Genomic DNA, 14,635 nt, shown 5'->3' with positions numbered 1-14,635 from the left:
TTTTTAACATCCACAATGTTTGATTAATGGACATCTGTTATATTATCATTTGAATACATCTCAAGCCTCCTATGTCCTGTTCTCAGTAAATGTTCTATAGTAGCAAAATCTCTCTTTGGGATTGCCCTGTACTTGTCGAATTGCTCGTGGACAAATCGTACCCAATGGTCCTGATTTTCCTAGAGTGTCAGTGAAATTCAGAATGCAGGAGAAAGGTCGATGGAAATACTTACTGTTGGTTTCTTGTAGGCCTGCCTAATACAGGATCTGTACAACTTGAGTACCTCTTTCTGGAGTCCTGAGTATTTCATATGTTAGATAGTCAGCATGGATTAGTAAAACAAATGATTTGGATGTAGCGAATTGGATAGTAGATGGTGCAGGAACTCTTGGTAGGTGGAGAGGATTAAGTAAGGGTGTCCTACATGGCCAATTCTAGATGGTACGGCTACACTATGAGATCGTTATCCTATTAAATACAATATATAATACAAAGCCTCGTCCAATCCTACTGGTTGATGCAGTAATCCAACATTTTATAGATCATCTCCCTGTCCTTGGAGTCAAACACCCACAGACCGTAGACTGTTCCTAAGAGATCTTTGACAATAATGAGCTCGTTCTGCTGTTCCACTATCAACTTTTTATCGGACTGATTTGCAATAAACTTGTTTGGAATAATCCCGATGCTGAAATTCTCAGGTTTGTTTCTGTTGAAAATGATAATTCCGAACTGGAAAAGATTATTTGAAATAATAGTTTTCGTGTCCAATGAATGCTGTTGAATGTTTGATTGTTTTTCATATTCCTTACGGGAATAGAGACAGATGGTTCCCTGGTAATCCAGTTTGGACCAATCATTATCTATGAACTCGTAGACCACACAATGAGAGGATAAATACAATAGTTGGTTCACCTGTGGATCGTATCTCGAGAGGATGTTGAAAGTCATTGCCTTTCTATAGATATCAAACGTTTGTTGCTGCTCTGTTGAGGTAATGGGCTCTTCTTTCGGCATGGTAGATGTGTGTGACAAGTTCTTGAAGAGATGAGTGTTTGTCTTCGTCTGCCCGCGATAGGTTGTCCTTGTAGATTTTTCCGTACCGTTCAAGATTTTTTTTTTCCTTTCTCCCTCCCACTGCTCGGCCTATCGGCTTTTTATGCGCCCTCCCACCTTCTCGCGATGGTAAAAGCTCTTAAACAGGGTGGTTGTATCATACGACGAATCGTTCATTATCAATGTCCAGCGTTGTCTACTATGTCAAGGGATTCTTTGCATTGCTAGCACTTACTAGCTGCGCCGTTTATGGTGTTATTGCATCTACTGTTTTGTCCTTGCTAGGCAAAAGAAACTTATCCCAATGGTCCACTGCACGGGTGTTCTATGCCACGTTTAGCACTCTTTTCAACATCAAGATTGAAGTTGACAGACCTGAAATTCTTGAAAAATTGCCTGCCATTTTAGTGTCAAATCACCAGAGTGAACTGGACGTCTTCATACTGGGAAAGGTCTTTCCTAAGAGATGTTCTATGACCAGTAAGAAACAATTGAAATGGGTTCCATTTTTAGGACAGTTCATGACCTTGAGTGGAGTGTTCTTCCTTGATAGAGCAAACAAAAGCACTGCCATCAGCACCTTAGATACCGCTCTTCAAAAATTGAAGAATGAAAAGGGCGCGTTATACATTTTCCCAGAAGGCACTAGATCTTATGCCTTGGAACCAAAACTTCTTCCCTTCAAGAAAGGAGCTTTCCATATGGCTGTTCAAGGAGGCATTCCAGTGATACCTTTAGTTGCATCGAATACTTCCAGTCTTTATTCTCCTAAAACTAAAACCTTCAAGTCTGGAGTGATCAAAATCAAGGTGCTAGATCCAATTGAAACGAAAGATCTAACTAAGGACGACGTAGCCGATTTGGCTCAAGAGGTATATGATAAAATGAAGACTGCGGTTGACTTGTTGGGTTATTCTCCCACCAACGATCAGCTAGAAGCTGAGACTGACGTCGATACAGAAACTGAATCGGAGACAGGAAATACATACACTGATACGGAAGAGGATATCACCGTCCCTGGCGAGACCACTCAGCTGTTAGATAAATAGGTTAAATGTACTAGTGTATATGGTTATCCAAATGTGGAACTTTCCTTCACAAGGATGGTGTACCTTTGCCCTTGCAACATCTCATCTGTGGAAGCCTTCGCGGTTCACAACCTTTCCCCACCAAAGTACATGATATTTGATAGGGTGGTCACCGTGAATGCTGAACTGTTTAAAGAGAACGAGCCATTAAGCTACGCTAAGGAGAAATGTTATATACGCTTCAGCAATTTTTCACTACAAGATCGCTGGAAGGATGTTGAGAAGAAGTTGGACCAGCTAATATCCACAAGCCATCCCCTGGTAACCCAACTGGAAAGTATCAACCTTAAGACTGTACAAAATGATATTCTAAAATTCATTGTGATGAACCCTGAATGCGACAATATTGATGATTTACTAAAGAGTGATGTTGACAACGAGAGTCTGTACGATCAATGTGTAAAACTATTGTACGAAGGAATGAAATTTCACCTGGATATTGAATTTACTACAGCGGAAATTCCTTTAACTGCACAAATTGAACTGAAGGATATCAATTTCCTTAGTAGCCCAGAACTAAAGGACAACATTAAATTTTTATACAAGATTTTACTTTTTGGATCGTACGACTCCAAGGGTTATAATCTACAGGTTCACTGCATCATATCAGAAAACGGTAAACCCATTAAGATCTTATTCAAGGTAGTAGAATCGTTGTTGGTTAATAAGCCAGTCTTTTCAATCGAATTACCTTTTAAAGAGGACGTAGAGGTGGATCTGTTTGAGTTTCTTTCTATTTACCATGAGAACATGCTGGAATATCAAAAGAATACCCAACAATTGGTTTATTTGAATCAGCTACTTGATCTCAAACTCCAACAAAATGAACTAAGAGTGAAAGGAATGAAAGAGTTGGTTGATGAAATAAAATATGAACAGGAATCAGCATTTGTTCAGCTCCTGAATGAAAAGAAGGAAAAGCTTAGACAGCTAGGGGTGGGGGATATTGACGACTTTGATTCGCATTCTTGGTCAAATAGGCCTAGAAAGAAAATGAATTTGGGTCTTGTGAAGCAAGAAAATGACACTAGTAACCAAGAAATCAACCAACAAACGGATCAGCAAAAACTCCTGGTCTCTCAAGGTAAAGTAGACCCGCAAACCTATGCAGACGTCAACGTCAAAGAGGAGCCCTTGACTCAACATGCATCCGAACAAACACGAGCCCTATCATTGAATGACAATATTCCCCACACGGATACCTCTTCAAGCACCAATGCTTCGCACACAGACCTCTCAGAGTCCGACGATCAAACTGATGTTAGTGACGGCTAGTTTTGCGGTTCCCTGCAAGCACAGCCGCACATACAGTGTGCGGCACAAACTAAAGTGAAACGAAATTTGAAATTGGACATTGTACAGAAAGGATCCCCCTGATCCCCCATATTTGTTAGTCTGAGCAACTGATCTAATACTCAAATGTGCGAATCAATAAAGAAGAATAAATTTTAAGGTTGGTGTCACCCCCCACAACTCGTCTTTAGTGCCGATCTTTTTCATTTATTTCCAAAACTGTGTGGAAGTCACGCTGGCAAAAGTGTACAACTTGACAGAGCAAAAAGAAAAGCAGCCAGATCGTCCAGAACTTTCAAACGCCAGAGATTCCTTCCAGAACCTCCGCAATGTTAACCATCTACCCGACCTCTCTAGCTTATCTCACATTCCACCAAATAATCTCGAACGTTAATACTCCTACTAAAAATAATCCCCTATAAGAAAATTTTAACCTACTAGATAAACGAGCTCTTCGCCTTTAACTCTTCTGCCGAGTAGCCTCCCAAAAGTTTACCTACTTGCCTCTATCGCTTTCCAACCGTTCAGTTCATAGAGAAATATTTCTTAGGAATTGCACCTATTTATCCTATTCCTTGAGAACCATTTCTGCCTGTTTCATTCGTGTTTTTTCAGTTCTTATCTGCATTAGTTTGTCATGTCATTCTTTCCTCCCCAGTTCCAAAAAACCAATAACTCCCAGGATTCAACGGGCCGTGAGTCATTTGATTTGAATGGCCAGTTTGACTATCCTGAACCTCATAATTTGAATGTCGAATCAGGGATCTTGGGTAGATCAGTACCTCAGTTTGGCTCTGTAGCCGAACAAGACATTTACCACGGAAGCCCTTTGGATTTGGCTAATAGCATGGAAGCTCTCAGCTTGGATAAATCTGGCCCACAGCACTTCAATGGGGGCTTTTCCCGGCCCATCAATGGTTCCGCCGACTCATTAGCCGCTCCATCCCGTACCGTTTATCTGGGTAACGTTCCGACTGATCTGACACCAAAGGAACTGTTGGACCATGTCAGATCGGGTGTGATTGAAAGCTGTAAGATTTTACCTGAGAAGAACTGCGCATTTATTTCATTTTTAGATGAAAACTCCGCCATGCTTTTCCACTCGGACGCTATCCTGAAAAGACTGACTATCAAACAGAATGATATTCGCATTGGATGGGGAAATCAGACAGACTTGCATCCCATCGTTCATGAAGCTGTCTCCAAACACAATGCTACAAGAAATGTTTATCTGGGACACCTTCCGCCTGACATCACCATTGACGAGATATACACTGACTTGTACATTTATGGCGAAATTGAGGTCATTAAAGTTATCAGTGAAAAAAGAATTGCATTTGTTCATTTTACTAGCATTTTGAGTGCTGTTAGAGCAGTCCAAAATCTGCCACTTAAAAACCCCAAGTACGCCACTAGAAAAGTGTTTTATGGTAAGGATAGATGTGCATTTATCACCAAGACTCAGCAACACAATGCCGCCCAATATTTGGGACTGGACCCCAACCTTGAAAATTATTTTTTGAACAATGTTGATCCAGACTTTATATCAACTGCATTAGTGCAACAATCCAACGCAGCAGCTGCTATTGCCACTCAGGCTGGCGGAGTTAACAACCTGGGCAATAGAACTGTCTATCTGGGAAGCTTGCAACCAGATGTTACCGTTGAGGAAGTTTGCAATGTTGTACGTGGAGGTATATTAGAGAAGGTTAGGCTAATCTATGAGAAGTATGCCTGTTTCATCACATTTATCGATCCCATTGCTGCTGCCCAGTTTTTTGCAATGAGCAGTCTCCATGGGTTGATTATCCGTAACAGGAAAGTCAAAATTGGTTGGGGGAAACACAGTGGTCCTCTACCTAATGCCCTTACGTTGGCTGTAAGTAACGGTGCGTCTCGTAACTTGTACATCGGGGGCCTAGATCTTGATGATAATGGAGAAGTGTGTGAGGGAGAACCAATCAAGACTGAAAATGGACCAAGCACGTCTAAGAAAGTTATTGAGTGTGCTAAGAAACTACGAGCTGACTTTGAAGTTTTTGGAGAGATTGAACAGATCAACTTTTTTGTAGAAAAGGGATGTGCTTTTGTCAACTTTTCAAACATCTCCAATGCAATTAAAGCTATTGATGGAATTAAGTATAACAAGGACTATGAAGGACTGAAAATTAATTTTGGAAAGGATCGTTGTGGAAATATTCCTAAGCAATTCAATAATAATCATAACATTGCAACCAATGATTTTAGGAGAATGGATAACTAAGCGTTTAAGGGTCACCAGTATTAGTATCCTTCCATTTTTTTTAAAGCTTCCGAAAACTCCTCCTCAGGAATATTATAACTAAGTGATATAAGAAGTAGATCATCAGGTACAATTGTGTACTTCTGTTGAAAAAGGGAAGAAAAATATTCATTCAATTCTTGTCCCTGAGTCAAATGCATGCCATTTTCTGCAAACTTTGAAGCATCGTCTTTGCAAATAATACCACAGTAGTTTCCCAGACATCCCTTGATGTGAACGACATCTTGCAAAGTATCCTGTACTTGTTTCCGTCTATGTTTGTAGTATAGAGATATCTCTCGTAGAGATTCTTGCCAACCTTTCCAGTCATTCATCGAGCTTAGTACTCCATTTGCTATTATTTGCGACATGCCAGACGGCGAAGTTGTTGTGAACTCGGCATACGATTCAATTGCAGTAACAATCGTATCGTGAGCAATAATGAATGCAAGATCCAAATTAAAGTGCCGAAAGCTTTGAGCGGAGATAACTCTACCTTTAGAATCATGTTTCAAGTAGCTTACACCTTCAGGGAAAGTGCTCGTTTCCACAACCATAAAATTGTAAATGTCGGCAAACTTAAGCACTTCTTTCATAGTCGTGTCTGATTGTGGTATTCCTGTTAGGCCATAAGTAGCCGTAAGAAGGAGTTTGGGGTGATTCTTATAAGGGTAGAACCTTCTCCAATTTTCCAATAACTTGGATAGCTTAGTAGCGTTTGGTTCCGAGCCGTAAATCTGGTTCAAGTTGATAAAATGAATGTTAGGCTTACAAACTGATAGTAGGTGGGCAACATCCAAATCCAATTGAGTGTCAACCAAGATGACATCAGATTCGTCAACAAAAGACTCCAGTATTTTAGCAATACTATTACAATGATCAGTCGTGACAATTGGGCTCCAATTCTTATATTTGGGTGGAAAACAATGGGCGACAAAACTAGTAATTCTATCCAACAATTCAGACGTTCCTTTGAACGCTGTATAGCCCATATCCTTGGAAATGGAAGTCTTGTCCTTGGACAATTGAGGAACTTTGATTGTTCCTTGATTTCTACTTATTTCGATCGAAGTCATTGGGTATAACGAGTAGGCCGGTTCTCCAAACTTTAAACTCAGGGGAGGCTGCTTGTCTTGGGATTCGGCGACTACTGCGAAGGTTGACAAGGAACGAGAGCGGGATGACTTGGAAAGCAATTGCTTCAAATCTTTAGAGAAGTCCATTGCCTGAAAGAGAGACGTAAATTAAAGAAAGAAAGGAAGAAAACACTCCATGGATCCAAGGTTGCTGACGGCAAAGTAAGCGGAGGGGTAGTAAAACAAGAACCAACTGTTAACATCAGGAGATGGCGATGTGTGATAATGTTTCAATCCACTAACATTAACCAACAGCGAAATGCACGACATTATTCAAAATGTCGTACCGTCTGAGGGTGCAGAGATGTAGTAGTGTGAAAAGAGGGAGAAAACAGTGGATGCTGGATGTTCGATGTCGGACCTGTGAGTTTGATCAATAGGTCAATTACTGGGAAGATGAAATGGATGCTTGTGTAGCGTTTAGGTGCTCAAAGAAGATTGATGTTGGGGCGAGAGCCTAATTTCAAACGCCAACGAGATTGTTTGTTGGTGAGCGGGTCCAACTTCCAATTGGATCATTCCTCTGCTCGAGCCAAAGAGACGTTATTTTTTGACGCCTGCTAAGCTTTTTTTAAGCTTTTTAAGGATCTTTCGTAGTGAAGAGTTTTGAGTTTTTTTCCTGAACCAAGCTAGATAACCTGACTTCATCTGAGAAAAACAGACCACAACGGTTAATCAAAAGTTGGGAGATCAAATCAGGAGATTTCTCCAGTTACCATGCGCATACACAACAGATAACCGATGATTATGAGTCCCCTTTTTCTTTCTTTGACAGGTCTTTTGATCGTAAAATCAAATGGACAGTCATAAGTGAAACTTTGATAGAGTGGTGGCGTACCTATTGCACTCACTAATTTGCAGTACAGTTTACTCGCAGACACCCGTAGCCTATCAAGTCCCTTTCCCTTACTTATTTCAAAAAATATGCCTCTTTCAAACCTACCATGACTCGTTCGTTGTAAAAAGGAACCCCTTTAGTCGGGAAAAAAGTCTCGCAATGAGTTAGATCGGGGTAGTCATAACCGTAGCCATGACTCGCTTTAATCATTGCCTGTTTAATCACCGGGTATTAAGCAAATTGCGTTCACTAACCAATATTTATCCGTTTTAGTCGCAAGAAAATTTCAAATCCGATCTGCAAGGTGAGATGAGTCGTCGCTAGATGCGGTTATATAATAAGAGGTCTTTCCCCATACTACAATCACTTGACCCAAAAGTAGTAGAATTTCACTATAATGGAAAAAAAAGCTTCCAGTGATCTGGAGTTAGAAACGGATAGCAAAATCTCGGAGACAGAGAAAAGGGGTCCAGTATCAAAGTTACTGAACGGCCTCAACTATGTCTCCAAGAAGCTAGATTCCTTTGGTGGTGAATCCACCGGTATCGAAAGAGTTTCTCCAGATCAAAGGCGGACCAATATGACGAGGATTATCATTCACGTTATGGGTCTGTGGTTATCAGGATGTGGTGGTATAACTTCTATGTCCAGTTTTTTTTAGGACCTTTGATTTTTGGACTGGGGTTCAAAGATAGTATGATAAGTGGATTAGTATCTTGCACATTGGGGTGTCTCTTAGCCGCCTATTGTAGTACGATGGGACCAAGGTCAGGACTACGTCAAATCGTCAGTGCTAGGTTATTTTTTGGTCCTTGGGCTGTCAGGTTCCCAGCTTTAATCAGTGCTATCGGTTTCGTTGGTTGGAGTGTGACTAATTGCGTCCTTGGGGGACAAATACTGTACAGCGTTTCCAATGACAAACTGCCCATAGAAATAGGCATTGTGATTATCTCAATGATATCGTTGGTGATTGCCATTTTCGGTATCAGAATTCTCTTGCATACTGAGACGCTTATCTCCATTCCAGTGTTCACGGTGTTAATTCTCCTGTACATCATTGGCTCCAATGAATACCCCAATTACTTGAACACTGTATCCATTGGGGACACTATGACGATCAGAGGAAACTTCTTATCATTTTTCGCTTTAGGTTTTTCTGTGACAGCTACTTGGGGAGGATGCGCTAGTGATTATTATACACTATTACCAGAAAACACCAACCAGCTATTCGTATTTTTCATGACCTTCTTTGCCATTTGGATACCTTCGTTTACTGGAGCGGTGCTGTCGATCTTACTTGGCAATGCGGCCACTGTTCATGAGCCGTGGTTGGAAGCTTATACGAACAACTCACTGGGTGGATTATTGCATGAAATTTTTTCCCGTTGGAATGGGTTTGGAATGTTCCTTTTGGTGATATTCTTCCTTTCACTTATCACAAACAATATTATTAATACCTACTCTGGAGCATTGGAACTGCAACTGATAGGTGGACCACTTTCATATTTTCCAAGATGGTTCTTGAGTGTGGTCATGGTTGTAATATTCATGGTTTGTTCTCTGGCTGGTAGAGACCAATTTGCCACAATTCTTTCCAATTTCTTGCCAATGCTGGGGTATTGGATTTCCATATACTTCACTTTACTGTTAGAAGAGAATGTCATCTTCCGGTCCAACAAAACTCTAATTAAACTTTATCAATATGAGTTCTCTACCATTCCTGGAGAGAAGCAAGATCTTCTGGAGGGCAAATCCAGACCATATTACAACTTTGACATCTATCTTTCTCGGGATAGGCTTACTCACGGATTTGCTTCTTCATTGGCGTTTTGTTTTGGTGTAGTCGGAGCAATTTGTGGAATGTGCCAAGTCTACTACATTGGACCTATAGCATCCAAGATTGGAAGCCATGGAGCTGATCTTGGTATGTGGTTAGCTATTGGATTTACTGCTGTTACATATCCGGTATTCAGATATATTGAACTAAAGAAATTTGGTAGGTGAGAGAGCCAACCCTAATTCTTTGAAAATGAAAGCCTTAATTAACTTATCATCATGTTAGACGATAGTTCAGCCGTTATCGGTATAGTAAATACACTGTTTCGGTCCATCATGATTAGCTATGGATCTCCTCAGTCCTAATCTTCGAGGCTCTGAAAAATCAATCAATATGATAAAATCTACAGGAGTAATAGTCTGCCATTTTGCCTTACTTTTTATACGCCAGATATATATCATTATCGAAGACCAGGGACAGTAAATCGGTCCAAATACATCGATCCAATGGAAAGAGTCAAGAGACTTGTTCAGAATTTGGGACAATTGAACATTGAGTGCACTGGAAAGTCAACTAGTCGCTGTTGTTATTCTCCGATGGTTTATGAATGAAACCAAACAATTGCCCCACAAATCGTCTTACGCTAAAATAATTATTTGAGTAGCCAAAAAGTCTCAAGAAGAGGAATTTGAAAAACCAAGGAAAAGCATAGAACACTTTAGCCACTGTTTTAGGAGGATTCTGCGACTCTGAAGGAGATTCCTGGTCATGGTCGTTTGTTGTTGTCCCGTTCTTAATAGACGAGATGTGGACCATATTTGAGATATTCTGATGAGGCAATCGATTGGAAGCAGTATTAGAGGACGACGAATTATGGGGGCTTGTTGGATGCAGCTGAAAATCTTCGTCAATGAACGGGTTAAATTCTTCTGCTTTATTATCAACTGTTGATTGAACGGTGTTATTGTGCACACTTGATTGGTCATTTTCATACTCTGATTCTGAGTCTACCGGCTTATTAGCCTTTTCATTCTTTGCATCAACAATTTGCTCACCACTATGTCCATCCACTTTCTCTTCTTGCTCCTCCTCAACAGTCCTTGCCGTAGAGGGATCTTTGGTTTGCAACCTTTCAAGATCATCAACAACGTTGTTCTCATTTCCACTCTCGTCGGTCACTTTTTGATACATATCTGAACAGCACCAGTTTTCTGAACCATCAGGCGACTTTATGATAAACTTAAACACCAACGGCTCAGTCACCCCTTTCGGATCCAGATGGATCTCCCAGTGTTTATTGTCCCTTTTGAGTGGTAATTTCTCTGACCAATGATTGAAGGATCCTGTTATTGATACCTCATCGTCAATATTGGTGCTACTATCAAAGCTTATAATTAGATAGCTCATGCCTTTACAGACTTCAATTGCTACTGGACGGTTGGCGGGCAAGATTAAAAACGTAATTCACTACGTTTTGTGGGGTGAGAACACGGAAACCCGTCGGCTTCCTATAGTATAATTCTTACGTAATATTTATTCTTCACTACTGAATTAAACTTTATTGGAAGTAGATCAGTTCATAGTTGTGGATCTACTAATTGATTAGGAAGAAGTTCCCTTCTACCCCCCTCCCCTGCCCCTTTTTTAACTTGCTGCCTCGGATAATTAATTTACTTCCCACTAAGCTGCCTTCAACTGATAAGGCCCTATTGTTGAGATATGTATAGCCTACATTTGAGTTTGGACACTACCATATATTTTTTATTTTTTTTCCTTTCTGGCGAAAAGTATAGAGTGAAAAACTACTCTATTTTGCACCTAGAGACACAAGGTAAATCCCAGACTACGACAGCTACTAAGTGTTTCTCCTTCTATTAATATGAATGGTAAACTCACAACTTCTGACGCAGTCACGCGATATCTCCGCGGAAGAAATACTACTGTCGAAGAAATCATAGATGTGTCGACTAAACTCATCAACAATGAGTTACCAGTCTACCTGCCGGATAAAGAAACTTTTATCTTTAAACTATTGTGTGACAGGTTGAATGATCCCAAGAATGAAAAATTTCACTACAATTGGAGAGTTTGGAAGTTATTTCATGAAATATACTATCAACTAAGCGATAACAAGAATCTCTTAAGAAATCTGAAAGCTAGTGAAGTGTTAAGTAAAGTGGCCGAAGATATCGTTGAAAAGACCATTTTGGATAAGGAGTTGATTGATCAGGTGTTTGATGTGTTTGAATTACTGCTCAATGAGCTGTTTATTGGATCTAGAAATGCTGTCAAGATTTTAAAGTATTTCATCAGCTTGTGTCTCATATCTATGAACGAAGATCACCAGTATACCGTTTTTAGATACTACTCATCACTGCGAACGAAAACAGAAGATAAAGTAGCGGGTGAAATTTTCAAATCAAGTTTTGAAAACCTCCTGCGTCTCTATTCTATATCTCAAGGTAAGATGACTAAAGAAATGATTGAGAAATACGTCTTATACGCAAAAAAAGTCATATCACAGCTTTCGTTGAGCAAATCACCACTGATAACTCTGATAATAGGCAAACGGTGAACGAGGGCGTTATATTTTTTGGAAGTCTTTTGGTGGATAAACTGTCGAAGAATACTAAAGATATGCAAGACTTAAATGAACTCTATTCTTCCATGATTCGATACTATTCCACTCAAGAGATGAGGGTACAAATGCTAGAAGAGTTGATTAAGAGAAATAGAACATTGGAGCCTTATGTCTTGGATATGTTGGTTTTGGATTCTATAGCTACGAAGAGCTTCATCCTCATTGAAACTATCTGCAAGTTGAATCCACTAGTTGTCATGAATCGTACTGCCGATATATTTTCCTGCTACAGACTGAATGACAATGTTTCATCGTTAAATAAAACGCTCACTCTTGCTTTTGTCAATGCCAATGAACTGGACAGGTTTATTAGAATATGGAGTTTACAAGCCACATCGGGAGTTGCAGAGAAAAGTTTTCTGGACTCAAGTCTGATGCAAGACATAGCGGACAATATTCACACACTTTCATTTTTTCAGTTGAATGCTCTCATTGACCATCTTTTAGATGCCAAGCGTATTGTACCTTTAACCGTGGTGGCAAAAGGAATGTGCTTTATAATTACCAATAGGCTTTATGACATGACTATAGTGAACCAATTTATCAGTCACGCCAATAAGTTGAAACCCAAATTTGATGTCCTTTTCACTGCAAAATGGCTCACAGACCCAAGTATTTGGGAATTGAGATACACCTTACTGTGTTTATATGATGCAGACCTCAAGGTTGACTTCAAGTCATTGATACATTGCAAGGATAGGAATGAATATTATTTCTATACATGTTTCAAAGCTATTGAAATTGACCCCTCTATTGAAAACCCCAAAATATTCAGTCGCTATCTCAAATGGCTGTCCAAGGAACTCAAATCCAAAAGTGCTTTTAATTCTTCTCTTGTATCATTCATTTCTTTTAGGTGGATTAAGATCATTGAAATCTGTTTTTCAAATTCCCAAATTAAAAAATTGCTAGCTATTTTGCTGAAAGGCAATTGCTTCTTTGAGGCTCACCCATTTTTCTTCGAACAAGAGAGAATTTTGGATATCATTTTTGAGTATTTCTGTGCTTCATCCCTTGAAAACCCCGAAGTTTTCATTGAATTCTTTGAATCCGCTCCCATTCAAGTTTTTTCCAAACAAAACAGAATAGACATATTGAAAGTTTTGAATGATCTTTGCATTAATGGCTCTGATAAATTGAAGATTCTTTCGATCAATCTTGCTGTCAAACTACTAAAATATTCCATCATAGAGTCACCATTCTCTGACCTTTCAAACTTGAAAGTGTTATTCAAAAAATTTGCACAGTTTCCGGCCGAAGCTCTGTCTTTGGTGAGTAGTCTATGTTCTAATCAGACATCCGAATTTACCGAGAGTCTTTCATCCTTCTTGCTGAAGCAAAATTTGCATGACGAGTCACTAATGTTCAAAGTGTCCCACACAGTACTTATAAACTCGAAAGATTCTGCAAGTCAGAAGCTAAATGCTAAATTCATTGAAGTTGCTCGATCAGATATTGTCCGCTATGCAAAGTATTTAGTTGATTTGCCACTTCCAAGTAACGAATTCTCAAAATTGAAGAAACTAATAATTGAAGGAAGTAAAGGAGTTGATCCTGCCGATCCTAGATTGTTGGACTTGCTCAAACTTTCTATAAGAATCAACTGTTTTCGTCCAATTCACATTCTTGCCCTGTATTTAAATGTCGGAACAGAGTCATTTGATTTGACAGAATGGGTATCTTCTTTAGATGATGAAGCCTTCTTCTATTGCTTTGATTTGGTGATAAAGTCACTCGGAGAGAAGAACGACAAATACCCATTACTGATAAATTTACTGCAAACTTTTATTGACAACTCCAACGAATCCCCAATCGTCCCTACTCTACTCTCGAGATCATTGTCATCATTCATTTCGCAGTACGATCCAAATGAGGAAGAAAGCAACTTGATTTTCTTGAATGCCATCCAAAAATCATTAGTTGGATCGAATAAGGTTTTCACTGCGTATCTGATTGAACAACTATTGGTTCTATTAAACAGAGTATATTCGAGTTTGGAAAACGGGTCCTCAATGGTCTTTGTAAAAGCTTCAGATATTTTTTCATTCATTTTGATTTACCATAGATCCAAACTGTACCGGCGTGATCATCTACTGTTGACGACAGTTATCTGCCAATTGAAATGCCTGTTCAAGCAAACGTCGCAATCTTCTGCGGTTGCTTTTGAAAGGGTCGTCACTAATTTGTGCCAACCTCCCAACAAACTCTCGGGAACCCAAAGTTTAGTGATTCATTCTGACAGAGTAAAGGAAGCGATTAGGCCATATCTTCCCGTTTTGGTACTAAATTACGTATCTCTAAAGATCAAGGATCCTATGAATTTTACTACACAAGAGCGTAAACAAAAGCTGGAGAGTGCCATGTTTATCGTTCTTCAAACGTTGAAAGAAGAGGAATTGCAGGTCATCAACTCATCATTAGATGAATCTGGCAGAGTGATATTCAAAAGTTTATACGACACGTTCCGCAAAGATCACAGTTTTGATTGAATCATAGCAATTAAACTATCATGTTCATAAAATAG

General features: G+C 39.6%; 9 protein-coding genes across 9 annotated transcripts; 5 read left to right on the top strand and 4 right to left on the bottom strand.

Annotated features, from left to right (window-relative positions):
- Nucleotides 1–23: 23 nt before the first annotated feature.
- PAS_chr1-3_0158 (Hypothetical protein identified by homology) lies at nucleotides 24–311 on the bottom strand (the record flags this gene model as incomplete). The annotated part of the gene is made up of 2 exons (XM_002489455.1): nucleotides 24–179; nucleotides 234–311. 2 exons carry the CDS (start codon nucleotides 309–311, stop codon nucleotides 24–26), a joined length of 234 nt encoding a protein of 77 aa, XP_002489500.1.
- Nucleotides 312–508: 197 nt separating this feature from the next.
- On the bottom strand, nucleotides 509–1,018 carry PAS_chr1-3_0157 (Subunit of the Dcp1p-Dcp2p decapping enzyme complex; the record flags this gene model as incomplete). The annotated part of the gene is made up of 1 exon (XM_002489454.1): nucleotides 509–1,018. The coding sequence occupies one exon, from the start codon at nucleotides 1,016–1,018 to the stop codon at nucleotides 509–511; it is 510 nt and encodes a 169-aa protein (XP_002489499.1).
- Nucleotides 1,019–1,239: 221 nt separating this feature from the next.
- PAS_chr1-3_0156 (1-acyl-sn-gylcerol-3-phosphate acyltransferase) lies at nucleotides 1,240–2,106 on the top strand (the record flags this gene model as incomplete). Its single annotated transcript, XM_002489453.1, has 1 exon — nucleotides 1,240–2,106. One exon carries the CDS (start codon nucleotides 1,240–1,242, stop codon nucleotides 2,104–2,106), a length of 867 nt encoding a protein of 288 aa, XP_002489498.1.
- Nucleotides 2,107–2,235: 129 nt separating this feature from the next.
- Nucleotides 2,236–3,420, top strand: PAS_chr1-3_0301 (uncharacterized protein; the record flags this gene model as incomplete). Its single annotated transcript, XM_002489452.1, has 1 exon — nucleotides 2,236–3,420. The coding sequence occupies one exon, from the start codon at nucleotides 2,236–2,238 to the stop codon at nucleotides 3,418–3,420; it is 1,185 nt and encodes a 394-aa protein (XP_002489497.1).
- Nucleotides 3,421–4,075: 655 nt separating this feature from the next.
- Nucleotides 4,076–5,701, top strand: PAS_chr1-3_0155 (Putative RNA binding protein; the record flags this gene model as incomplete). The annotated part of the gene is made up of 1 exon (XM_002489451.1): nucleotides 4,076–5,701. One exon carries the CDS (start codon nucleotides 4,076–4,078, stop codon nucleotides 5,699–5,701), a length of 1,626 nt encoding a protein of 541 aa, XP_002489496.1.
- A 20-nt stretch (nucleotides 5,702–5,721) lies between these two features.
- On the bottom strand, nucleotides 5,722–6,942 carry PAS_chr1-3_0154 (Hypothetical protein; the record flags this gene model as incomplete). Its single annotated transcript, XM_002489450.1, has 1 exon — nucleotides 5,722–6,942. The coding sequence occupies one exon, from the start codon at nucleotides 6,940–6,942 to the stop codon at nucleotides 5,722–5,724; it is 1,221 nt and encodes a 406-aa protein (XP_002489495.1).
- A 1,148-nt stretch (nucleotides 6,943–8,090) lies between these two features.
- PAS_chr1-3_0153 (Plasma membrane pyridoxine (vitamin B6) transporter) lies at nucleotides 8,091–9,697 on the top strand (the record flags this gene model as incomplete). The annotated part of the gene is made up of 2 exons (XM_002489449.1): nucleotides 8,091–8,325; nucleotides 8,406–9,697. 2 exons carry the CDS (start codon nucleotides 8,091–8,093, stop codon nucleotides 9,695–9,697), a joined length of 1,527 nt encoding a protein of 508 aa, XP_002489494.1.
- Nucleotides 9,698–10,043: 346 nt separating this feature from the next.
- Nucleotides 10,044–10,877, bottom strand: PAS_chr1-3_0152 (Hypothetical protein; the record flags this gene model as incomplete). Its single annotated transcript, XM_002489448.1, has 1 exon — nucleotides 10,044–10,877. One exon carries the CDS (start codon nucleotides 10,875–10,877, stop codon nucleotides 10,044–10,046), a length of 834 nt encoding a protein of 277 aa, XP_002489493.1.
- A 472-nt stretch (nucleotides 10,878–11,349) lies between these two features.
- On the top strand, nucleotides 11,350–14,600 carry PAS_chr1-3_0151 (the record flags this gene model as incomplete). The annotated part of the gene is made up of 2 exons (XM_002489447.1): nucleotides 11,350–11,932; nucleotides 11,995–14,600. The coding sequence occupies 2 exons, from the start codon at nucleotides 11,350–11,352 to the stop codon at nucleotides 14,598–14,600; spliced, it is 3,189 nt and encodes a 1,062-aa protein (XP_002489492.1).
- Between the last annotated feature and the right edge of the window lie 35 nt (nucleotides 14,601–14,635).

The sequence above is a fragment of the Komagataella phaffii genome, chromosome 1, assembly GCF_000027005.1.
Source record: "Komagataella phaffii GS115 chromosome 1, complete sequence".
Taxonomy (NCBI): domain Eukaryota; kingdom Fungi; phylum Ascomycota; class Pichiomycetes; order Pichiales; family Pichiaceae; genus Komagataella; species Komagataella phaffii.
This window is presented reverse-complemented; position numbering and strand designations above follow the sequence as displayed.